Genomic DNA, 26,808 nt, shown 5'->3' with positions numbered 1-26,808 from the left:
GTCCTATATTTGTTCAAAGCTTTGCTCTTTAAAAACTGGTTGAATATATTATATTTATTGATGTCTTATATTTTTAAAAGACTATCAAGAACACTTGTCAACAATTCACTGGAGAGATAAAAGGGCAAAGATAATAAGTGTAGGTGATACAGCTACCTGTAACAATGTGTTTGATTACTAGAAAATCATTAATTATAAACAAATTAAGATATGAGAAATGAAAGTGGAGGATAAACATGAGGTTTTCCGCATTTCTTGTGAAATCAGTTTACACTTCCAACGTGGGCTTTTGTGATTAGACATTCCTTTAAAATATCCTGACTTCAGAGGAGCTGTAGACCAGGGACTCCTTTGCATTCTCTTAATTCCTTGTAAATTGGAAGAAAAAAGCTATTTTCAAAACCATTTTTCCTGTACTGTGTGCATATATTTGTACTAAAAGAGAAGCAACATTCTTCTATTTTTGATAATTGGAAAATATGTAGTGCTGTAACAAATATATTTAAAATATATATACATTTTGACATATTTTCAAAATACAAACAAAATATAAATATCTTGGGTTTATTATTTTGAAATGCATGCATTTGTTTTTTGGCATATTCTGTTACAGATGTTATATCTCTTCATTAATTATTTAAATAATAACAATGCTTTCATCTAAATTCATCTTTTATCACAATAGGATAAATAGTAGGAAAACTTACACTCAGAAATGGGAAAGCTCTGGAGCTAGCTATGTGGGGACAGATTTCCCAATGATGGTAGCCTTTCAGACAGACTAGGTAAACCTCTGTCAAAGATATTATTCATACTGAAGTTATCACTGCCTCCAAGCAAGGGAACAGGCAATCTGACTTCTTGAGATTGCTTTCAGACAGAGATTTACACGTTTTTTCCTCCTAACCGAAATAATGTAGAAAATCCCAAATTTTAGCTATCTGCCATAGTCTCCTACTGTCTTCTCAGAATAAATGTGTGAATCATCTAGATAATTTTACTTTTAGAACTGTATTTCAGATTTCTAAATTTGTTAATAATTTCAGTGTTCTATACGATGCTTTTGTAGCTCCTGTATTCTCAGATTTTTATGTCTTCTGTTGTACGATGTGTATCATTTCTTCTCCACTTTATTGTCTCATATTTGTATTTTTCTTTCTGCCATCTACTCAGTCATTATGTTACTTTACCTCGTTCCCGGTACACCACAGATCACCATTACAGAGATGCCAGGTATATGTTTTCCTCTGTGTGACTCTGTGTGGATAATGCATGTACTTCTATGTACCTACATGTCCACTTCTGGTTTTATTAGTTTGTGTATAGTGGTAGAAAACTTAGAAGTGTTAAGCTAATATCAGCATTAGTTTTCATAATATAGTGTCTAGACAAACGCTTTTCACTTTTTAAACATTTTTTCACTGCCAATAGTCTATAATTGGTAGTCCATGAAGATGATGCTATATTTACATCATTCTAATGTCTTTTAAAAAGTCAATAAAGAAAATTATTTAAATCAACAAACACAAATACCTGCTAATACTGTGATTTTCATATACAGAATGTCATACACGTATGGCTGTGTTAAAGGTTACAATAGATAAAACTGGAGTGTGATACCTTTCTCATAGTCTCAGCTGCAGGCCAATATACCTTAATTTTTAAAAGTAGTTTTGCAAAATTCACCGAAGTTCCAGCTGTGTTTTGTTCCAGTGTTTTGTTCTGTTGCTGACATTGCTTGCTCTTCATGTTGTTTTGTCCATCTTTGTGTTGCTTTTCATTGTGTTCACCCTTTATGTTTTGGCAGCCAGGACCACACAATGTATCCTCTATTTTGTGAAGATGCAATCAGATTACTTCGCTCCCGTAAGATGTGCCGTACCTATTCTGAGGGTGCTTACTATGATCTTGAGAGGTATAATTGACGTGGAGCATATTGTTAGCTCTGCTGCGTATACTTTGACAGTACTGTGTTTGGTTTCCAAACTGAGAATGTGATCTATGTTTTAAGTGATACAGACATACAGTGAAGATGTTTTATAATACTCTGTGAGTACGTATGCATCTAAAACTGACTACTCAGGACTATGGGTAGATCCCAAGAGAAGCTGAATAGCTTTACAGAAATCAGTTTCATAAATTAGGTTACATAAATATTATATGTAAGTGTCTTTGTATAACCCTTATTTTTGCTGGAATTTTCCAAAGTGCTTATAGTACTTATTATTCTCTTTGAAATAATGAGGAAAAGCCTATCTACTTCAAAGTACACAGAAATAGAGTCTTTCTGAAATCTCATACTTTGCTTAACTGAAAAATAGAGTAAAAAGTAAAAGTATAAGCTTATGTTGTAGATATTTGTATAGTGCTTATTCTGTAATTTATGAGTACTTGTATACATTCACAATACCTGTGTGTGATTACAGAACATCAGAGTTCTTACTGATATATGAAATATATGGCAGAGAGAAATTAAGCCCATAATAATTTCTATGAAATAATTATACCTGAGATACAGTAGCTTTTAAGAGCTGTAAAAAGACATGCTGGTGTAGTACTGTGATTATGATATTTTTGGAAGTACTGCAAAACAGGAAGAAGTCTACATGGTTGTGTGTGAATAGAAATAAGGATATAAATCTGATAAACTGTGAGCCAATAAAAAGGAAGTGGTGGCTTCAGATCTCAAATAGCAGATATAATGGTTGATATGGTTATTGCTTTACAAGAGGGGCCATATAAAATTTTCCACAGCAAGAACTAAGGAACTTATGATATATTAACTTCATGGCTGCCCTCTGGATATGAGTTTCTCTGAGAAGTTCATTAAGGTTTGCTCTGGATTCAGATCATGTATAACCATATTTTTAGTAAGTGTAAGACTACTTTTGGATGCAGAAACAAAATAGAATCTGAAACTTTTATAGTATCATAGAAGTATTCCTTCCAAAGAAATATTGCTTTTTAAAAATTCTCCAAAGCTATAGTATAGTAGACCTTTAGAACTCAGTTAAACATTTGTTTTGAAATGATGCTGTTTTACATGAAACCTAATATAAAGAAAGTGTGTAAATAGTTCAGTCCGCATGTAGAAACTTTAATAAGGAGAGGGATTTTTGATTTGTTTTCTGAAAATATGTGATGAAATGTGTTCATATGTATGTTATTTCAATAATTAATTTTTATATACTGTTTCTTACCTTAGTTACATACTCAAGTTTGCATTAGTTTATCTGAACCTGTTTCAGATTGCTGGTTGTATCTATGACTGTTCAGATATTGCTGAAAGTTGGAGCTTTTATCAAATTGTCTGAGTTTGAGGATCTTGACTTGCAAATCTCAATCTTTTTTTCTACAGAAATTAATTTCTCAAAAATAAAGTAAAATCAATGAAAATAAAGGGCAAAAGTGACAGTACTGCATAAAGATGAAAAAGCTGGGATTTAAGCAGTGAGATGGAGGAAATGTTTTGCAGGCCTTTATTGAAGAGAAGGCTATTAAAGCTAATTCGTCCTGCGGTCAGAAAGGAAAATCCAACATGAAGTGGAATATCTCTAGCTCACTGTTAGAACAGTATCTTCAGATTCCTTGGGCCCAGGAACTAACCCTGGATTCTCTGGTCCTCTTGAATCCAGGTTGCCTGTTGGTAATGTTAGTGTTCAATGTTACTTGAGTCATCTTACCAGATATGAACTACTTTGAGTACCTCACAGCCACTATGATTTTTCCTAGTTTTTCATCCCTTTTGTCTTTCCATATTCTGGCAGCAGTTCTCTAGGTATTTAAGGACCCTTTAAACATATTCTTTATCCAGTTCCTCCTTATCCATTGAAAAACACTAAGTAATTTCCTCTTCCATATTTTATTTATTGGAAATATATGAAAAAATACTTTTTAAACAATATTTTCACATTTATCTTTACACTTTTTCCCAGTTTAATGCTTACTTTCAATTACATTATATTTGTAGCTCAAGGTGTTAGTCCTGTCTTCTTAGTTCCATCTGCTTAATCAATGTCATGTTGATATCAGGCAACCACCTCTTTTCCTGTCTTTTACTTTCACTTTATTAAGCATGTGAAATAACTTTCCAGTTTCCACTATTCATCAAAATAGCAAACATTGTTCTGCACAGTGCAGCATTCAGGGAAGAGTCTCTCACCTGGAACAGAGAGTTTTGCATCTTACATCACTGTGAATCCACCAGTGTGGGTGTCCTGCAGGCAAATATGTCATACAGAACATCAGTCAAAATTACTTGCCTTTGTTATTCATGGCTCCTTTCATTGCTTATCTTGTAGTCATTCACAGCCAGCCCATTAACTCTTCTGGTCTCTTCTAGCAGTTTTTAATTTTTTTCCCCCACAGAGTGATTACTTGGTTCTCTTTCATCTTTCCTCTGCTGAAGTTTGTTTCAGTTACTGTTTATCAGATTTGATAATCTTTAGTTCATTAGTTCTAGGACACATTTACATTATCAAAAACTTAATTTCTGAGTTCATTCTTAGGTTATGGCCCTCGTCATTTTGTCTTTGTGATAGTTTCCCCCTTTTGAAGGAGTCCAACTGTTTCCCTCCCAAAAGAAACGGAGGCGGCATTGGCAAGATACTTACTCCAGCATATGCCTAAGAAAGACAAGAGGCACATGTGCAGCTTCCATGACTTCAGTGCCCTTTGGACCTGGGGCTTTCTCAAGAACACCCTGCTGCTCAGTACCCCACTCCAATTTTCCTTGACTCTTTAATGTGATCGTCAGCACGGTAGTACTAGCTGGTATCGATTCACACTGCTGCAGCTACTCAGATTGAACATATGTAAGACATCATGAGTGGACATATAAAGCTTTATTTATGCTTTTATTTACATCCCTCAATTCACAATCTTATGGAGTTATACAGGCTAGTTCATAATTTGACAGTCACCCATTTTAAATTGGCTGACATACATGATCTCAATAACAGAGTAACGTTCTCAAGATTTTTATCCCAATTGTTTTTAGAATTAAAATATTAGCAGTTCCTCCCAAATAAAAATCTGCTGAAAACCTCACTGTATGAAATACTTTCTCAACTCAGAGCTCAACTTAGTCACTGAGAACACCACACTGTGCTATTTTCATTTTTTTCGCTTAGCCTTTTCAGGTTAGTGTTTGGAAGTCAATAAAAGCTGGTTTGTGCAGGATGTGAGATTTATTTCAGGCAGAATTTCTGTTGTTTCACATAAGGAAACAAAATTTTGCTTCCATTTTGTTTTCTGACTTTCATTTTACCAGTCAGAAATTTTCTAACATCCATATCCTATTTTTGGTGAAATTTCTCGGTTGCTCAAATACTGTTTTCCTGTTGATGTAACTTTTCACTCCTATGAAATATGTGTGCATTAATCAAGTCTTCTTAATATGTTGTTAATTATTTCTGAATATAATTTGAAAATACAAGTTTAAAAGGACATATATATATGAAAATATACATTCAGAATATACTGCTGAACTGTAGATAAATGTGCTTTATGTTCATCACTATCTTAATAATACAGTGAGGGAAAACATCATAAAAGAAACACCCTTTAAAACGTCTAAAATATCTGTGCTGTTTATTCCATATTCAGGAGGACTAGGCAGGAGAGAAGAGTGCCTAATTCATATTATGACGACACAACCTATATTCCTGAAAGGTATTTTAATTTACATAGTAAAAATAGATAAAGTTGGGTAATACATTTTTTCTGACGTGTAGTCTAAAATTTTTAATTGGCCTAGACTAATAATATTTGAATTTACAGTGCACTTTATGCAGTATTTCTCTAAATACAGAACAACTAATCTCCATAGTTTTAAGTACCTCATTTTCTTTTAGCCCTCCATTAACTTGACTTTGGATTTTTTTTTAAGCATAATTCTTAACTTGAAAAAATTTTATTCATTAAATGTGGGAGGAAAACTGAATAGTACAGAGGAGCTAGGTACAACTGAAGGTTTTTTCCCCACTTAACTGCAGCATATTTCTAATGGCTAACTTTTTCAGTCACTAGGAGTTATTATAGGGCAATTTAGAATCCTCAATTTTATTCTTTTAGTAACCTAGTCACTTAAGAAGGTCCTCAGCTTTTGATATGTTACTGCCCATATTGACTTAAAACAGGACTATATGAATGCCTTCAAATTGATTTTGGGTGCTTGCTGTGCTAGGACCGAAAGTGCTATTGTTCTTCCTAAATTTTGATATGCATATGCAATATGAATATAGTTCACTATGCATTAGTGAACACGGTATAACTAAAATCTGACGTGTAATCTGAAAACTTTTGGAGTGTCTCTGGAAATAGTTATTTGATAACAGCATTTCATGTTTAAAGAGCTAGGCAAAGTCCAAAAATAAGGAAATCTGAAGAAAGAAGCAAGTTGATGTTCCTCTCCCTTTGTACAATTAGATCTTTTCTATTTCTCTGTCCATTTTTAAGACAGTGTCTGATTTCTGTCTACAGTATGAGAGCAGGTAAAGCAAGGATTATTTTCTAACTAATTGCAAGAAATTTTGTTTTTATTTGATTCCTATGAACAAATACAGTCATATTTAACAAAAAATAAAGTGCACTGCAATTTTAAAACCATGCTTATGTATTTATGGTGCCTATAATAAAGTACTTTTACAGAAGAATCTTACTTAAAATACTGGCTAACTGGAGAGACTGGCTTCACTTTTAAGGATACGGAGGATCAGGGAGAATGTAAAGATATACCTGTCATTCTCCAGTTGTATTCTAATTTAGACTGAACTAAATCTAAATCTAATCTAAAACTAAATTAGATTAACCTAAAGTAAATTTCATCCAGTCATTGATCTGGTTACAAACCATGCAAAAAAAATGCCATTTCCCATACCATCCAATTTGATATAGAAAAAACAAGAGCGGCTGAGTGACATTCACATATACTGCACTCCATACTGTCTTCCCTCAACATAATGACCAGGAGGTGTGGGGTTATTTAGTTTGTAAACATATTGCAAAACCTCAGATTCTGAAATCTGAGAAGTTTGGAAAAAAATTGAGTCATGCAAAAAATACTGCTGTGATTCCCAGGAACAGATTCACGAAAACCCTTGGATAAGTGTATTCAAGCCATTAAAAAGTTCATCCTGCAGACTTTGGCTAGGATTTTCAGTACAGACAAAGGAAGATTTATATCCAAGTTGATAATATGGTGCTCCCTCAATCTTTTCTGAAAATCCCTGCCTTGCTTCTCACTCACTGCCATATGGAAATCACTGAATAGTGAGTGGGTCTATTGCAGTTCCAAGGCTTTATCCAAGCAAGATCCTGAAAATACAGAACTCCAGAGATCCAGTTGAAACTCCGTAACCAAATGTTGGATGATTTGTATATACTCTTAATATGCTGGAGTAATGGCATATAAACAGTTTATCCCCTGTTTTCTGAAATGAAAGCAGCTTTTTTGTCCCCTTACTTCTTTTCTCAATGGGTCTACTTATGATAAAATATTTCTACATGTGTTTTATGTTGTCTGCAACTGATTTGCTGAAATGATCCTGCAGATGTTTAGGTAGCCCATGTTCAGTTCTTCCATATACCTGGAAGAATAATACAGGTATAAAATTTGATTAGTTTTTATTGTTTGATCTGAGTGAAGTGAGTTTTCTTCTGCTTCTTAAATAATTGTGAAAACAAACCACCCTATCAAATAGAAAAAATAATAAGTTTGAAAAAGTTCGATATTTGAAGTTAAAAGCACTATTTTAAAATATTGCTACATAGAATGTTATTTTTGTTAATGTTATATCTCTACAATTACTTTTTAATTATTCCACAAACTCAATAGCTATTGAAAACATGAAGACTTTTGTGTAAGAAAAGATAAAGGATCAGTTAGTCTTTATGGACTGAAATTCATGGCTAAACTGCTGAAAAGAATAAAAGTGAAATACATTAAGAATTATATCAGGAAAAATTGGACTTAATTTGCTTGTTTTTTAAATAAAAAAGATATGGTTTTCTTCATATCTGAGAGAAAATAGGAAATGTACAAAATGTTTTGGAAACATTTGGAAAGCTTCCCTTTTTATTGGGAAGTGGTCATGTCATATGAATTAGAGTGTTAGTAATAATACATATGTTTCTTTATAACATTTCTTTATTTTAACTGCATTGTGAAGGTGGTACAATGGTGCAAGTTCATGGGCAGATCATGTAGTCAATGGTTCAGCTGAAAATTATGGGTAAGTAAAGAGTGTAGCACTGCAGATATAGCTAAAATGTTTTTCTAATCTTTATAATAAGAGTTCATTTATAATTGTATCAAAGTTATTCCTAATAAGTATCTTTTTCTTGATGTCTTTCTTTCTTGACTCAGGACTAAGGCACGTTTATGTGCTAGCCTTTTTCCCAAGATTAAACTGTTTTGTTCAGTTACAAATAGAAAAAGAACATTAATAATGTTTGAACTATTTTTAAAATATGTTCTCACAGTTCAGGGCCGCTTTAATGAAAAAGGGTTTTTTGACTGATAATACCTGCCTACATTCACAGTGTTGGGGAATGTGTCTTGAGACCTAATACTTTTTAGTTTTAGAAATAATCCCAGTTCTAACTGTCTAACCTATCTTCCCGTGCAATTGATGCATAACCCATGCAAAGTGCTGTGTACTTTACAATCTTCAGCTCTTCCCAGCTGCAGTTGGCTCCTGATCAAGGGAGCGCACAGATATTCCTTGCTATTAGTTCTTTGACTTTACTGCTTCTCCCTCATTTTCTTCTTGCTCTCGCAACATTTTTCGTCTTTATTTTTACTTACTTCCTTTGTGAATGTGCACAGAGCTTGCTTCTTTCCGCTCTTCCATATCTTGTAAGTAGGAGCTGGACTATGCCGGTGGCATATTTTGGCTGACTAAAACAAACAGACATATGGTGTGGGTCCAAAATGCTGGTAAATCCTGAAGTTCTTAAGTGAAACTCCCACAGAGTTACTGGGAACTTTTCCTTGATGAAGACTAAGAGTTACAAAACTGTATCTCAAAAATATTTCTTGTGAAATTCTATAAAATAATGCTATATATTGATGTCTCAAATGCTATAATTTTGTGCATACAAATACTTAATGACATGTAAATTGTGCATGAATATTGAATTAATAACTTATTAGTAAATTAATTACTGATCATACTTTGAATTTTGTGTTTCTATTTATTCTTTTGTGGTGACACAAGTCTCTCTCTGGAGAAATAGTTATGTACCTAAAACAGATCACTGGAAGGCTATTAGACTATACTCAGTTGAATATAACAAACCATATAAAATGATCCTATATATTGAAAACAGAAGATACATATATAAAAGAGATTAGTCACAGTTCACCTGCAGTCCAAAGGCCATTTAAATAAAATTATGATTCATATTTGTCCTGTGTATGTTGACTAAAACAGGAATTCTGTTTAAGGAATTCAGAGACTGAAGGAGAACATAAGAGACGTTGTCGACTTGAAACTAAAAAAATTTGGTAAAAACTAGAACTAATCCTTCAATATTTTAATGCAAGTTTCTCTCTTCTCTAGAGAGGAGAGATTTGTAAGGGTCTTTTGGCTCAATGTTAGTGCAACCACAGAGACTTACTTGAGACCGTATTTTTCCCCTAGTTTTTTGAACCAGAGTGCCACAGTTTGCTGACTCTTCAATTTTAAGTGATTGAAGTACACACTTAATTTGTACTTACGGCAAGGGCCATGCTCATTAGTTCTTCCTGGGAAAGTGCACAAGCATACTGAAAATGGACAGCATTTGAAGAAGGCTGGAAAGTGCTTAGTGTAAACAAAGCTTTTGTATTTGCTTTTGATAGTCACATTAAATAGTTTTGGTTTACTTCACTTGTCTTAGATTTAGTACTGTATAGATTATGTAGGTAAATATCAGGGGAAAAAAACAGATTTGTAACTTGAAAAAGAAACTTATTTGTTAGTACTCTCTACCCCCATTTAAATTTAGCTCCAAAAAGCTGTGGAAAAAGAAATAAAAGGTAATAACATTTGTTGTGAACCAATATGACTTTTAGGTAGACCATAAGGCATAGAACGTACTTTAATAGAATGAAGACTACTGAAATGGATCAGATTCTGTTAAAATCAATGGATTTACAGAATGCCTTTAACAGAAACAGTATACTATACTGCTCTTACGTAATTTAAGAGCTTAAAAGATAATAAAGTCTTACATAACTGCTTATCTTGGAATGAGCTGATTGAAATCCTGGCCTCATCAAGTGACAGAACTGTTGTTGACTTCAGTGAGGTCAGAATTACAGGTCTGTTGCCAAAAGCTGAGAAGACAGATAAACACATATTTGCAGTATTAAGCCCTGTTTGTGATAATTTACTAACTAAATGTCTGCCATATTACTTTTAAAATGTTACTTGAAAAAAAGAGGCCAATTAAATACAGTGTTCCGTGTACAAATGAAGTTATATTTAAGATCTGAGGAAAAAAATCCCACAAAATCCGCCAAGAACCAACTACTTTTCAAATTCTGCATTTAGTACCACACTGTACAAAGGCATATATAGGTACATGCTTAATTTTAAGCCTACAAGTAATTAACTTGATTAGTCTATAGTCTAAGTGCTCTGCTGAACTTCATTTGAACTTTCAAGCCCTACTAGGAAATGCTTCTCTCTCATTGCTCTCTCTCAAGCTTCTCCATGCATAGTCTTATATACCACTTACTCTTCAGTCACAAAATACTTGTTCATTAAAACCCTTGAATGTTCCTGTCATACATTATGATACAACATTCAAGTTGAGTGGGTGAAATATTGTGTTCTGAAATGGGAAAAAAAAATGTAATAAAGTTATAATATAAAGTTGAAACACTTATACTTCGGAATATTTCTAACATTTTTATTAAAATTTAAGATTATTATCTTGGAGAGAATTGCAGCAGTATATTTTCAGTTATAAAATTGAGCTGGGGAGGAGAGGAAAGGATTTCAGCTCTCTGAGAATTTTGTGTTACCAGTTTTTGAATTCTAATCAGTTTTATATTGATCTTTAGTGAGTCATCTCATGAATGTAGAGATATGTGTTCCTGCAGTGTGATTCTTTAATGTGTGTCAATTGAGGGTCTATGTTAAAGATGTTGAAAGTTGGAAGTAGTTGGCAAAATACAAAGTACTATAAAAGGCAACTGGCTATATAAATAAAAATGTATGTTACAAGTACCAGAAACAATAATGTAAAAACAAACACTTAACATATTACATGATAGCAAAAATCTGCCTAAGTCTCTCAGACTTTTAAATTAGTAGTGAAGGAATACCTCCAAACATTTCATATTGCAGGCACAAAATAAAAATATGAATAAATGTTAATATTATAAAGTTAGTGTAAGCTAAATAAATTGGTAAGACATAAGGTAACATATATGTTGCTTGCATTCATTGCTTCACCTCTGTGTAAGGAAATAGTAGCCTGCAAGGTTCATTTTTTGAGAAATTACCTTTGAGTAAAATACTGGAAAGAGATTCTTAAACTGTTAAAGTTAAAGTTAACAAGTTAAGTGAAATAAGTATTATTATTAGCTCATTTGCTGTGTTTGCTTTCATTTGAATGCAGTTACAAGTAGTGTTAACTGGAAGTCAAGAAGCCTCTTTCTCAAAAGCATTCACCACTTCTTTTTGTTTAATGTTGAGATTTTCTATGAATAAGAAATTGTTTACATATTTTTACTATTTTCCCTTCAAATGTACAAGTTGCTTTTCTATTCCTCCAAAATACACAAAATTAATTGGGTCTGATTTTACAGATAAAGAGGATATGAAATATTTCAGCACATCATTTCAGTCTTAATTGTTTCAGGACTGACACTACTTATTGGTTTTATTATTTGATTGTAATAGCTAGCATAAACCTCTGACTGCATCCATAGAGTCATAAACTAATTTGGGTTGGAAAGAACCTAGAAAAAACTATCTGGTCTAACTCCCTACTTAAAGCAGGGCTTTGCTATTCCTCAGTAAATCTATCGATGATGAAACATATTTTGGAGAGTAAATCTCTATAGATACAGCTATATGTGCTTTCTTTAAGCATTTTTGTAATTGTACCATGCCATCATGTGTTAGCATGATTAGATATGTCTACAACAGAATCACCAAAGTGACTGCAATGCCATGCACAGATACCTAAGCAAGCTGTAAGCAATTGAGTGTCTGTAGCTGTAGCAGTCTATGCAGAGCAATGTGGAGCACAATGTGCTTGGGATTGCAGCTGAGCTCTCTGCTCTGTCTGCTTAGCTGAGTTAGCTAGTAGAAAAGTAGTTCAGATACTGGCATGTTACAGTTTAGTCATGCCTATGAGTGTCATGTACATATACCTGTAGTTATAACATACACCACAGTGTAATGTGCATGTGAATAAATCATATGTGTGTGTGCATGTATGTGTATAGATATATATACTACATATACATAAAGCATGATAGAATATTACTGCAGCAAAAATATCATGCTTTGCTTCCTATTTTTGTTTATTTTGCAAGAGTACCTAAAAGCTTTGCGTTCCTGGCTTTTAAAAACTATAGCAGCACATAATTTTATATTAAGCCTCTTTATAAGTATAGATGAGTGATTTGGTTAGATATCCAGTCACAAGTTTATCTAGATATTTGGCAGTATACTGCTCCTTCCCATTTTCCCATTTTCCATTACAATACTTATGACTCAAATTTAAGTTTGCTTGGTACTAGAAATCTCAGTTGTTCGTAGACATGCTTATCTATGTTATGCTAACAGAGGATCTTGTGTCTGTGACTAAACAGCAAAGTTCCTATAGCTAGTAGAAGAATAACATGTCCAAGGATTGAAATCCAGCAGCCATCCACAGACACTGACAGGTATTACCATTGTATATTAGCCGGAGTTTGAAATTATGATAATTAGAAAATGTATCGCTGTATTTTTCTTGTTCTGTGCTCAGTGTTACTAGATGAAAAAAGATGCACTAGGAACTGAACTGTAGCGTACTGTAATCCTACAGCAATTCTATTTTTATTTCTTCATTTTTTTCTTACAAGAAAAACCGAGTACTAAAATTGTGATTGGCATGATCTCATAGCAAAACATGCTTTTTTAGTCTTGCACACAATAAAAGAATTTAACATGGGCTTTCAAATAAAGTGCTTTCTGTTATTTTGGGGAAAAAGTAACTTTTATTTGTGTTATAAGCTGTTGCAATTGCTTACTATTGAAAAATGTTCATCTTTTATACGGCTTTCTCTATGCATATGTTTAGATAAATGAATGTATTCATTTGTTGAAAAATCTTTTTATTTGTTAAGAAAAGTAACAAATCTGAAAAATTAAAAATTAGAAATGGTTATTTTCTGCATTGGGAACAGAGTTAGCTTTTGAAATTTCCAGAAATATGAATATAGAACAATGCAGATAAATCAGTAGCTGAATCAAAATGTTGTAGCACCTTTGGTTAGATACTGTAGTTACTAGAACTTACAGGGGTACCTAAATAGTATGGGATTCTAATTCTAATTTTTGATGGTTTGGAATATAAAATTAGATTGTCAATACTCACAGAGCTTTCTGCATGGTGGCTTACAGAGAGCTCAAACAGTTTCAGAGTGATAGGTGTGCTTGGTTAAGAAGCAAATGCTTACTGCTGTACTCTTTCCTCAACGTAGGGGAGAGTTATACTCACAATCTTGTAGACTTTGACAAGGGAATAGGCCACCTACCTTGCATGTTTTCCTTAGCAAAGGTAGAATGATGCTACGATAGGCAATACTAAGTGGAGGTGGTCACTATTTGACATTTTATTAACTATATTTTTTATAAATAAAAGTCTGTTAGCAAAGATAAACAGCTCTAGCATACATTAAAATATTATATGGATGTTGAATACTTTAACTTAGACTATTATACTTCCCTTTTTAAAAACCAGTAATTCATATGATATGAATTATAATGAGAAAAGAGGAAACTTTCATCTAGATAACTTGGGAGCATAGAACGTTACCTGAAAAGTTATGAACTTCTGTTTTTAATTTACTGAGGTGTTTTAAAAACTCCCCTGCATGCTTATGGCTGGATTGTGATATTAATGCACAGTTGTATACTGTGGTAGGTGAAGAGCTTCACTGCCCGAGCAGGTTATTGGAGTGATATTTTTTCTATAAAAGGGACAGTTCTTTTTTCTAAAGACCTGGATCATATAGCACATGTGTTTATTGTTAAAAGGACAAAAAAAAAAAAGGGAGAACAAAGGACAGACAGTAAAACTGTCTGTTGAATTTTTCTTTATATGTGTATGATCTAAAAGCACATAGTGAAGCTTTCAAGTGGAAGACTGTCAGTATGCTTATATAGCCCTCCATTTGCTGCTGTGGGTACTGAGAGGTTTGCAGCATGTAGCTTGTAACTGGAGGGTAATAACTCAGTCTCACCTCAGGATTCAACTTAGTCTTCCAATCCTTCAGTCTACAAAACAACAGTGGTGCCAAAGCTTCATCTAAAAGCAAAAGTTTCACTGCCAAAATCCATGTTCTCCTTCACTTCTGGGAACTCCTGGTTGTTTTTCCACTTGAAGTAAATGCCATCTGCAGATTGTGGCAAACTGAATATCTATATTAACTATTGAATATGAAAGTTCTGAGTCCTTCATCTGTTAGCATAGTGGTTAGATATAGTGGCTCCATGATGCTCTACAGAATACAAAGCCTGCCCACTAAGCCGTTAGTATTGATGCTAATGGTAAAAATGCCGCTCTGCCTTCTAATACAGGCAATGGGTCAGATTCCTAACATCCTGAAAAATACTTTTTATACTACAGCTAAAGAGAATGAGGCCTTAGGAGTAACAAGTGAAAGAGACTTAACTTCTCATGAAGTGTTTATGAGCATCAAGTGGTTGGTACTTACCTGTTCCTCTGTATGTCCTACTGGCTGTTGGAAGGAGAGAGAAACAGAAAATGGAATGATACCTCTTGCTGTATCGCCCAGTCCCTGCTGCTGTGTGCTCCGCAGTCCCCCACTCACTGGAAGGAGAAGGGTTGTTCTAGCTCTCTGTGTGTGACAGAACCAAAGAGGAAAATCTTTGTGGGCTCACTAATTTTCTTAAATACATGGGTAAACAAGGTAGGGTTGGGTTGTCTGGACCTTGGTCATATTTTCTTTTTTTTTTAACCACCATGCAGATGGCTGACACCTTTCTCACCTTCCATAGCACTGAAACCTCTCTTAAACAGTTACCTAAACTAAACAACACTCCTATCAAAGCTAAGGTTGTGTTTCTTTGTCTATCCACAATATAAAAGAAGCGAGACAGTGGATGTTTTTGCTGATGAAGCTTCCCATTCAGAAACAGAACTGATAGAAGAAGAAGTGAGGTAATTTTGTTGTGGTTTTGTGCCAAGCTCATTGTACTTTTCCTCCAATCTTTAGTGCCTCAACTTATAATTATCATTATGTGTCTCACTGTGGTGTGTTTCCTTGTCAGGAGCTTATAGATGTAGGTTCATGGTGAATGGTATTATTCTGAACCTGTCTGTGGCAATTCCTTCATATGCTCTAGGAGTCCAATTATTACCTCATGGAAGGCCTGAAAAGACATTCATTTTAATGAATCTTTTATCAACCCATTCAGCAAAGTTAGCCACCCTAGAGTCAACTATACTCTGTCTCAATATGGTTTTTAGAAATAAAATGCTGTTAATAACATGAGACTCTTCATAATGAGGCTGTGGTATGTCTCTCTCTTTTTTGATACTAATTAAAATTCGGCTTCTTGTTACACTTAATCACCATCCAGTCACTCTTTGTATTAACTGACTTCATTGTAAAATGCATGACTTTGCTCAACGAAAAGTCCTGAAGGGTACGTGTTCCCCATTTGTATTCTATAGCTGTTCAGTTACTGAAGGAGAGCTGGGAGGAGTGTGAATTTAATAAGTAGCTCCATCAGGGTATGGATTTTACTTTTAAAATTACCTTGATTTTATGTATTTTAGGATATTGCTAGCAAATATTACTCCTTGCAAACAGACCAATTACATTGTGAAAAATGGTGGGGCTTGATTAATTTCTGAAAGTAATGGCATGATTATTTGCCTAAGATAGTAGAAGACCAGATTGCTTGATTGAGAAATTATCTTTTCCTTAGTCTAATTTCTCCCCATTGCATCTCTGATGGTAACTTTTTGCACTGCTGTTTTGGCACGGTTCTTTAGGCTGTGGGTTAGAAGATTTCTTTTCATTACAAACCAAACTTTGTCTAGTTGGTGGAACCTCTGCAAGTACTAATGATGTTGTAGATTTTCGTCTGACTACAGTCCGAGCACGGCGTATGAATCCATCACTATAGCCTAGCCTATATTTTGACAGACATCCTGAGTCTAATAATAATTAACAGTGCTACATGGTAATTATAATATCTGGAATGTGGACTTTCCTACAAACAAGAGTATTACCTTTAAAGATAACGCAGTCTGTAAAGATCTAGTCATATGAGTAAAATGCTCAATTAAACTACACAATTAAATGAGTCCTTAGCTTTAGTGAGACTTAATATTATGTCAGCTATTCTTTTCCTCTAAGGTTGATGTATTAATTAACAAAATAATAATATTTTTACCCAGAAATTGTCAGGAAACAGACTATTGCATGGATAGTCATTACTGAGACATTGGAAACATTTCAGCCCATTTATCAGGAGTATGGAGCAAGCCAAAGCATACATGTATAAAAAAACTGTATGTTATCAAGAAGCGAACTCAGAAAATTTACCCCCCCCCCAAAAAATGTACATAACAAAATTATTTGCTCCAAACCAGTATCATGCAGCATATTTTATAATTAATAGAAAAGTCAAAGGTCAACTGAGCTGCTTTTTGACTAACATTACAGGAATTGTGAAGCAGCAGATAGACAGCCATATCAAAGATCCAGATCAACAGAGCAACGTCCTATGCTAGAGCGGACCAACTCCCGCTCCCGATCCACAGAGCGTCCTGACTCAAACCTCATCAGGTCGATGCCTTCATTAATGACTGGAAGATCTGCCCCTCCTTCACCTGCCTTACCGAGGTGAAACAGACAAATCAATCAGACTAATCCCCTTCTGCCCCACCAGCTCACCATTTTATTTTCCCCGTAGCTAATTGGTATCGCCTCATCCTTAGCTGATCACTAATAGCAATAGATACTAACCCTTTCAGTGCCAACACACTATTTATATTCTACTCTGGATATAATGGTGTGGCTGCCATTGCAAATTGTTTGCTAACAGTATTTAACTACATTTGTTTGTGGTTTCTCATTTATCAGGAATCCTGGATGGTTTCCCACATAAAGCACCTCATGACTACCATATTCTTCTCTTACAGAATGAGAAATTGTTTGTGTTCATCAGACATCGCTTATGGAACAATCATCTTAACAACATCAAATGAAACTATTTTTTTAAAAAAAAAAAAGTTTCTTTAAATGGACTGTACTAACTTTGTCTATGAATTACCATTTTAACCTCCATTTTCTCTGACTACATTTTACTGTGCCATAGTCTGTATTGTTCCTGTTTGAGTGCTATACTTTACTGATTGACATTTTGAAGATTTCTATACGTTACTCTGATCTTAAATAAACATAATACAATAAAAAGATGAGTACATTTTGGTCCAATTGATGTTCAGTAAAGCCTCTCCTTATTTTAAAATTACAGAATACATTCTTTTGTTTTCTGAAAGTCAGAGTTAGTAACATCAAATCCCCAGTGAGAGTTAGAGTCAAATATCAGTGTCTTTTCTCAGTTTATTACTTTGTTTAGACAAATCCCCGTGATCTCATTGCCACTTAATGGTAATTTAACCAAATACAAGCTGAGTAAAGATCATTGAATTTGACTTGTGGATAATTTTATGTGTATGTGGGTATTATATCTGTATACACATGAATATACACGCAATACATTTTCTGGTTTGACTGTGCAAACAAGCATCTTACGGATGTTCAGCCTTAGTTTGGCTTTCTTTTCTTCTTTTTCACAGAGAGATTCCTCTTTTTAATCAGGTCTTTTTCTGAAAAGAGATAATAGTTTCACTATGGGACTGCAAGGGTCTCAAGTGATCTAAAGCCTACTTAGTCATGTTATCAGTTCTTGATGCTATTTAAGGATGAATTTGTCATTTAATGGCTATGGTTTGTTTTGATATGTGTCTCATAGGTCACATCCTCGAACTGGATCTGTTCAGACAAGTCCATCAAGTACTCCAGTAGTAGGGCGAAGGGGCAGGCAGTTACCACAGCTCCCACCAAAGGGGACGTTGGAGAGAAGTAAGTGTATGGTTTTCTCCTTAATGATGTTGCAAAATTGCTCATGAAGATCGATTATTTTTATTATTTTTCTTTTGGCATTTCTGTTGAAATCTCTTGAGTTTTTGTGTACAGAATTAGGATTTGACAGTAGTATTGTATTTTGTATTGTATTTTCTTCTATTATGTTTTAATATCTACAGTACTCTTGACTGAAATGAATCATCAGCAGTACAATAATCTTCAACAGTGCAATACACATGAACCAAGATGGACTAACCATTAGCATGATCCTGTTCCTTTTGAACTCAATAGGTTTTTGTCATTGACTTCAACAGGCACAGGAAATGATCTTTTGTATGTTGTTTAGTGATAAAACCGGCTCTTTTGGGAGTTAGGAGTATAGCTGATCACTTGTGGGTTCACATGGAGTGTGTTACAGATTGCTAATATAAAACCTCTGCATCTTGAAACAGGAAGAGCAAGAAGAGAGGTAATCTTTAAAATAGGAAAGGTCAGCAAGATATTTTATGATTCATGTTTTACTGGTACTGTAATTGCACTTATCTTTAATGTCTTATAAAAGCACTGGTCAATGGAGACATTCTCCAAAATGTTCAGAAACAGAGGTGTATAAACACATTCTTGATAGCAAATACATTTTCACCCTTCCACTTCTGATAATTAGATGTGCTGTGCAAAATCAGTCTAAATGGCCATATACACGCCTTTTTTTTTAATCCTTCTTAACATGTATATTGTATCTTTTATAGAACTTCTGTTGTTTTTAACCCCTGTGCTTTGGTTCCCTTTTTTTTGTTTGTTTGTTTGTTTTCTTTTTGTACTTTCCCTAGACAATGGAGACAAGGAGATAGAATCTTATGAAGGTCTGTACATAAAGGAGGGTTTGTTTTTCACCTGAAAGCCTTTTTGAGAGGCTATATAGGGAAAAATAAACCCAACTGCAATTGATGTTACTTGATTGCACAGACATAGTCAGAATTATTGTCATAATTATTTAGTCTTTTTTATATTCAGACCTGTGGCTTATAAATTGTACAGGGTTCTACATGAAAAAAAGACAGTATAAATAATACTATCTAAATGCGATCATCATTAGAAAAGTACCTAGACATGGTACTTTTTTAAATAGCAAGGGTTTACACTGCAGCAGATAAGAGTATTTCAGTTAACCTACGTATGTATGTACCTTTTCAGGATTAGCACTTCAGGCACATATTTAAATTTAAATGTTTGAGGATATTTGGCATGTTTAAGGTTAGCCATGCATTTAACCAGAACGATGTTTTTATTGCAAAGATGTTATAGTCTTATACAGTTGCTGAATTACTAGGTAATTTTCAAATAATATAGGAGCAAAAATTAATTGAATCAAGATAGTCTTTCAAAAAGTTATAATACTTTTGCTTAAAATTAAATCCCCTTATATTTTATACCATTAAAACCATTTAATTTGCTTAACAGAAAGCCACAAGATATCAATTGCAGTCCTTGGTTATACCACTGAGGGTCTATATGTAGTATTACTGTATCTGTCTCATCAGACTTCTAATTTAGTATTTACAAAGTTTACAGTGTTTATTTCCATTTTGAAAGCAAAACTTCATGAAAAGAAAACTCTGTTTTCTCAGCTCATCACCCTAGTATATTCATTTCTTTGTCGTCTTATGTGTTGTGAAATGCTTATATGAAATACAGTCTAGATATGCCAGGAAATAATCACACCTAACCACATGATGTTTGCTGTCATTGCTGTATATGCTTTCATGTTTTACCACTTCCCTGCTCTTTGCTTAGTATATCTATTTAGACTGTGAGCTCTTTAGGGCAGCAATTGTGAAGTACTGCATATTTTTACTGTGTTTGATTAGAGAGGGTAGCAGTCTTATTTACATCATTGGTTCTATAGAGAGAAATACAATAAATACAAAAAAAAAATTATTTTTATAGGAATGCTAGAATTGTTTGCTCTGTTAAGTACTGCTGGGACTTGAGGAACTCTACTTGTTTTTACTTGAAGACTGAGTAATATTTTCCTGTACCTCTGTCTAAAGTAGTCTTTTGGAAAATCTGGGTTATGGAAAATTGCCAAATCCACAGATATTGGAGTTTTAATATACAATCAAAGCATCATCAAGATACAGTAACTAGACACATTTCATGTTGAATTTTACACGTATGAAAGTGGTAAACATAGTCCATAGATACAGCTTTCACACAGTATTCTATATAATTTTCTTTCATGAATGAAGAGCTCATATTCTAATAACAATATAGTTCTACTCTGAGGCTTTTTCTATCCTTTAGGATTTTCTAATCCTTTTCTTTAAGGGGAATAATAATTTTCTTTAAAAGTAATAACGCTCTACAAGAACAGCAGATTGCCTAACTTCTTTCAGTGACAGAACATAATACGATTAATAGCAGTTTTTTTACTGTGGAGAATTGAATTTTACAAAGAGTTTTTTTAAGCAAATGAAGTACCACTGATAAAAACTGAAATTCAGTTGAATCAAAAACACTGACTATAGTAGAAGGGGTTTATGTTATTATTTAACAAATAAAGCAGCAAGTAAACCTGAAAACTTTACAGACATTTGAGCAGATTTTTATGTATTATTATATGCCCCGGTGAAAATCAAGAGAGTTGTCTGTTGGTGATAATCAAAACAGTTGCCTGTTTTTGGGAAGGTTATATGACCTTACTGGAAAATGTCATTGTCACAGAGTAGTCCTTTCTGTTCTTATAGAAGCATATACTTGACTTAAATGAGAGAGGGAATTTTATATTGCATGGAAACATGCTGTGAAGGTTAACCTTTCTGTATTTTGAAATCAAGGGTTTTATTGTTGACCAGATTAAGTCAAAATCATACTGAGGAAAAGAGTCAGTAAAAGGTACATGATAGACAAAAAGGAATTGAAAGTCATCTCGGTTTTGTAAAAGAGAAAAAGAAAAACTTCTATGTTTGTAACTCCCACAGTAGTCTCATTTAGTCTGTATACATTTGAATAATCTGTATTTTTACAGGGTTGAAACTGCATACCATTTCTTAAAATGTAGTAGAAATGCAGGGACTCAAGTAGAAATAAGGGAGTAATTTGCAGTTGGGGAGATTTTTTGTTATGATGCAGCACTCAGTATAATGTGGAATATGGTGTGCTTATGTCTATGTGACTAGAACTGGAAGGGAAGGAATCTATAGGAAAAAAAACCTCTGGGTAACTGCTTTCCAGATTAGGATCAGAATTAAAAGACGTTGATTTGGGGTAAATTTAGTTCAGTGAACTGTGTTATGTGGTTGCAGGTTTTTGCTCCAGGACATTTAGGTTTCCCCAGAATAATTTATTTCAAAATTCTGGAATAGCCAGAGAAGTTTGTTTTTAAGAAATCTAGCTATGAGTAGCTATGAAGGACCTTTCCTAACAGTAGTGTATTGACCTATATATCTTTTTCTCAGTGTCCTACATGATCAGTAGGAGAACATACAAATATCATTAGCTACATTGCATTTACAATTTTTTATGGTCACGACATTTTGGCTAATTCCTTAGCTTCCCACAGCTGTCTTGCTGCCAGTGTCAGATTTACCTGTTCAGAAGAAAGACTGGGTATCTCTGTCATTATCTTATCTAGCCAGAATATACCATAAGCATCTAGGCAGTTAGACTTTGTTAGTTTAGTATATTTTCATGTTAGATGGCTGGAAAATAGTTCTGAAAAGAAGTCTGGGACCACTTGAGGTTTACTGGATTTTCACCACTGAAATACCAGAAGACTGTTTTTATAGCTGAACTTTTGTTTGTATATTTTTAAATTATGCTAGAGATAAAGATAACTTGTTTCTAATAAACGTTTGTAGAAAAACAATAGTATTAAATTGAGGGTTTTTTTAGCAGTGAAATGGTTATGTACTCTTAACTGTTCTGTATTATTAGCGCTGTAGACAATAAGTGAATACTGGAATATTTATAGTTCTTAAGGGCTAACAAGATTTTTTTCATTTATATGTGATATATTTCTTTATATATTTCTTATATTCTTCTTACTCACCTTGGTAGAAAGATGAACTCAATGACTGCTTGCTGCTAATTAAAATGGAACACCATAAAGCGCTCTTGAAAGAATTCAGTATTAGCCCTTTCAGTCTGTTAATTATTAATCGGAGTATTTTTTCCTAATACAGATTTTTCCTTTTCCTTTTAAAAACAAATATAGCCCTTTCTTTCTTCATCCCTACAAAAAAAAACCCCAACCATCTACCCAACCATAAAAACTAGAAAATTATGTCAGGCCAAACTAATGTAATGAAACCTTTAAGTATAAAAATGAAGTGCTCAGAAATTTAGCAAATAGTAGAGCTCAGCGACCATTTGCCTTTTTAGTGATACTTTATGGTACAGCCTTTAATTACATGATCTCATAATAATCTTGTGTCTTGGGAAAGTTATTTCAAAGGCTGTTAAAGCTGACATTAATGCTGATTAACTGTCCCCTCTTAACTTCAGGTATGGGTGATCTTATTCCAGAATAAAATTATCTGTGAATGGAATTAACAGGGGTAGTTGATTAGGTTTAATCAGCGATAGCTATCAGCCATAACTCCAGCTTTTGTATCTCTCAGATACAATTTCAAATCTTTAAAAAGAAAATATCTATACCGTATTGTTGTTGCAACTCATGCAGTATGGAGTGCAAGTTACTGAGACACTCTGATGGTTAGGAAAACACAGATACTATTGAGAGACAGAAAGACATGCTATTTATTTTAAGGGGTTTTGCCTCATTCAGAACATACTTTCTATGTTAAATGAGACATAACTTTGCAAAATGAGAAGGATTTTTATTGTGTGTTTTCCAGTGCCCTATCATAGTTTGATGGGAGACAGAGAAAGACTATTATAATGCAATTGCAGAGAACCTGTATTCACATTGGTCTTAATTCTGTCATGCTCTATCAGCTGTGATTTCACAGGTTTTTAAAAATATATGGCATACAGGCATACAGGTAGTTTATTTTGTGAAAGGTGATTGATCACATGTGTATGATATACGGTAGGAACTTAACTTGACTACCTTCAGCTTGGCTAGGAACTTGATGACTTAGTGAAACACAGCAGTCTAAAAAATGAAGTCTAAAAACATCTTTGCACCCACTCCCTTTTTGTGTGGATATTTCTGTGGTACTGTGGTACTGACTGATGATGTTAGATGTGATGATGTTAGACTCCTTTGTGCTTGTATGGGGTAACTTGCATTATGTGCATTTGACAGGAAAATAAAGAGAGTATTTTAGTTAACATCAGTAACAAGGTTGCCTTAGGATAACGTGTGAATCTACCTTGGGTTTTTTATTTCAACTAGGAATTTGCAAAAATACACCTTTGGGTTTTACTTGTGGATGCTCAGTTCACTCTCCTGAGAGGTGGCAGAGTCCTCAGCCCCTGAAGAATATTAAAATATTTTATTTGCATTAGTACAATTTCCATAGAAGAACTTGAACCAATGTTACCTATAGCACTGGGCTTAGGATGCTTACTTGAAAGATTCTGACCTTTCAAGGGAAGTAATGGTTCATCATTTTCTCTTGGATTGCCAAAAGGAAGAATTAAAAACCTTTTTCTTTATGTCAGTTGAAGGTCTTACCATCTAGGTCTGAGACTACAAAGGGCATAAAGTAAAATGAGTAAAGAGTCATACAGCTGTGCTCGTAACAGCTGTTGTTTATTTATGGTTCAGGGTACCAACATGGCAGGAAGATTTTAGTTCAATTCTACTGGAATTGATTTTTTAAAGTCTTTGGCACGCTTTCTATACATTCTTTACTATGAGAGAAGGTTGACTGTACAGATAGTGTCCCTGCTGAATATTTTAATTGGAATTTTCAATATCATGATTTCAATTGGAATTTAAATGTCATTATTTTATCACAGAATTATAGAGCAGAAATCTATGTAGAGATTAGTTTCCACTGCATTGGCTTTGATTATAACCTAAATCTCTCTCCCTACTAGCAATAACCTGTTAGAACAAGTAGTTTTAAAATTATTATTATATGCTAGCTAAACCTGAAGTCAAATAATTCAATGAGCTATTTAGTTGCACATAAACCTATACAATTAATGAGAGAACATGGGAACAGAGAACACAAAAAATCAATAAGCAATCAAAATCTGAACCTTGAAAAACTATGGTATATTGCATCACATCAAAACAGTGTTTAATGAATAACTGACATTTAAATTAAAGCAGGCATATGGTACACCAGTTATTCAGCTCAACATTCTTCTATATAGTTACTGTTGTTACCCTGGTATTAGATGAGCTTTGTCACAAAAGAAAGCTATCATTCTTTATTAATGACATAAAAGAAATATATTTGCGTTGCTTATCATTAACCATACTGCCACCATTGTTTCCAACTATTTCAGTGTTCTCTAATATTTAGATATGCTCTAGGCAACTGTAGTTACTGATGGAAAAGTGTCTTTCCTTCTGAATTCTAACTACTTTGAAATCCAGGTAAAAAGCGTATTATCTGGCAAATTGAGGATTTTTTTTCCAAGCTGGAAAAACATTTGCATTGTTTCTTCTGCACTTATTAAGATACTTGGTATGCCCACTTGCTTACGATTCATACACGGTTTTAAATATGCTTTTGAGAATAGAGGCTTATATTTCTAGAAAATCTAAAGCAAAACCGACCAGAAGATGCTTTTAAGCCAATTATCTACCAACATATGTCTGCTTTCTCTGCTTTGGTATTTATTGTGTGCTTTCCAGTGCTTCAATAAATAAGAAATCGGCAACAAGGGATATTAAGGGCTGCATATGACCATCATTACTTACCAGTAAACCAGAGATATTAATGAAAAATAACACAAGAATTTATTTAATCTTTGATTCACTCAAAAATAATTTATGCCACAGACTGAGGGTTTGTATGTTATTGTGAATGTCTTTTGTTTGAACAGCTTGTAACAAAGCATGCATGTTTTTGTCTTGCTTTTTTCTCCCTGTCATACCTTGCTTATACAAATGCAGCAGGAGATGAAGAAAACAAGCGTACTGGAGTTCAGGAATCAGAGGTGGAGGCAGGTCTGTCTGACCACAAGTGCCTATCTCCTTTAGAAACATTTTCCGCTGAGCATGTAGGGAAGCTTTACCAGCCAGCTTGTCAATATACCAAAAGTCAAAATCTAGGCAATAATTGTATCATTTCATGTAAGAACAAGACAAACAAATTCAATATAGCATAGTTTATTTACCAGTTTGTGAACACTTAAAATAGTTCAACCTGCAAAAAATCACTTAACTTTTTAACTTTTTTTTTATCCCTGTTTATGAAAGTACTCTGCCACTATGATCAAGTTACAGCCTTAGCAGATCTGGGTGGACATCCCTTAGATGTGGTACCCTCTACTTTCCATTGATAGTTTTTAGCAGCAGAGAAGTAAACATTATTGTATCATGACACTTTTTTTTCCCTGGTTTGTGTAGGCAGACTGATAATGCTGAACAAAAATAGTAGGAAACTGCATTATATGGAAATACTTTGAATATTTTGTATAATGTCCCACATCCTGCTTGGAATACCGTTCAGTTGGTAGAAAAAGGAAATTAGTGTGATGAGAACTAATAGATAATGATCAAATCAAACATGCAAATATTTTTTCAACTCAAATACCATGTGATTAAAATATAGAACTTTACCTTCTAATTTCAGAAAACACATACTCTACAGGTTCAAAGACATGCAGAGATCTAAAGATTTTTTCAACCACCATTTTTCTGCTCTTAAATTTCTTTCTCAAAGGAAGAATCATAAAAGCATAAATGTGCATTTACATGCACTGTTGATAGGTTACATTCTGTTATCCCTGTTAATAATTGTCTGTGACAATTCATCAGCTGTGGTGGATGTGGAAAAGCAGCACAGATAAGCTTTTCTGGTTAAAAATATTTGGGGCTAGACCAATGCTAAACTTAGCTGCCTAAAAGTAGGCAGTGCGGTACATACTTCAAGGCCTGTGGAAGGAAGCCCAGAGAAGGACAATGCACTGAGGGTATTACTGCAGTTATGCGGGGAGAATTAAGTGCTCCAGAAGGGTGGCCTGAAGAAATGACAATCTGAGCAAGAAATACATTTAGTACTAGCTGGTAGGACAAATTACTAGCTAAACATAAGTATGCCTAAAATGCTATCCCTGCTTAAAAGCGTAAGTGTGTGAATCACAGTTTACTTGGAATCCCGTGCTCTGGACCCTACTCCCATTGTTATTTAAAAGAAGAAAATATGCGTCACTATTTTCTTCCTAAAACAATGTCAGGAATAATTATTGTGGTAGGGCTCATTACTTGTTCAGAAATCTGGATGTTAGAGTAATTTCAAGATTTGGGAGCTGGAAAGCAGGATCATTATTTTTTTTATAGTAGTTTTCACTTAAGATCCAAAGTGTCCTTTAAG

The 26,808-nt window shown here is 34.0% G+C and overlaps 1 protein-coding gene across 1 annotated transcript in view; it reads left to right on the top strand.

The window, feature by feature from the left end:
• Window positions 1-26,808, top strand: part of RIMS2 (regulating synaptic membrane exocytosis 2) — a 484,675-nt gene that overhangs the window by 329,169 nt on the left and 128,698 nt on the right. The window contains exons 19-28 of the mRNA XM_075141296.1: window positions 1,174-1,233; window positions 1,808-1,915; window positions 5,608-5,673; window positions 8,172-8,234; window positions 12,821-12,895; window positions 15,328-15,399; window positions 16,916-17,095; window positions 18,231-18,340; window positions 19,174-19,206; window positions 25,386-25,439. Of these exons, the coding sequence (XP_074997397.1) occupies window positions 1,174-1,233; window positions 1,808-1,915; window positions 5,608-5,673; window positions 8,172-8,234; window positions 12,821-12,895; window positions 15,328-15,399; window positions 16,916-17,095; window positions 18,231-18,340; window positions 19,174-19,206; window positions 25,386-25,439 (821 nt within the window). The remainder of the gene's footprint in view (window positions 1-1,173; window positions 1,234-1,807; window positions 1,916-5,607; window positions 5,674-8,171; window positions 8,235-12,820; window positions 12,896-15,327; window positions 15,400-16,915; window positions 17,096-18,230; window positions 18,341-19,173; window positions 19,207-25,385; window positions 25,440-26,808) is intronic.

This window comes from Calonectris borealis, chromosome 2, assembly GCF_964195595.1.
Source record: "Calonectris borealis chromosome 2, bCalBor7.hap1.2, whole genome shotgun sequence".
Lineage (NCBI taxonomy): Eukaryota > Metazoa > Chordata > Aves > Procellariiformes > Procellariidae > Calonectris > Calonectris borealis.
Note: the sequence above shows the minus strand (reverse complement) of the source record. Positions and strands in the feature narration are given on the sequence as shown.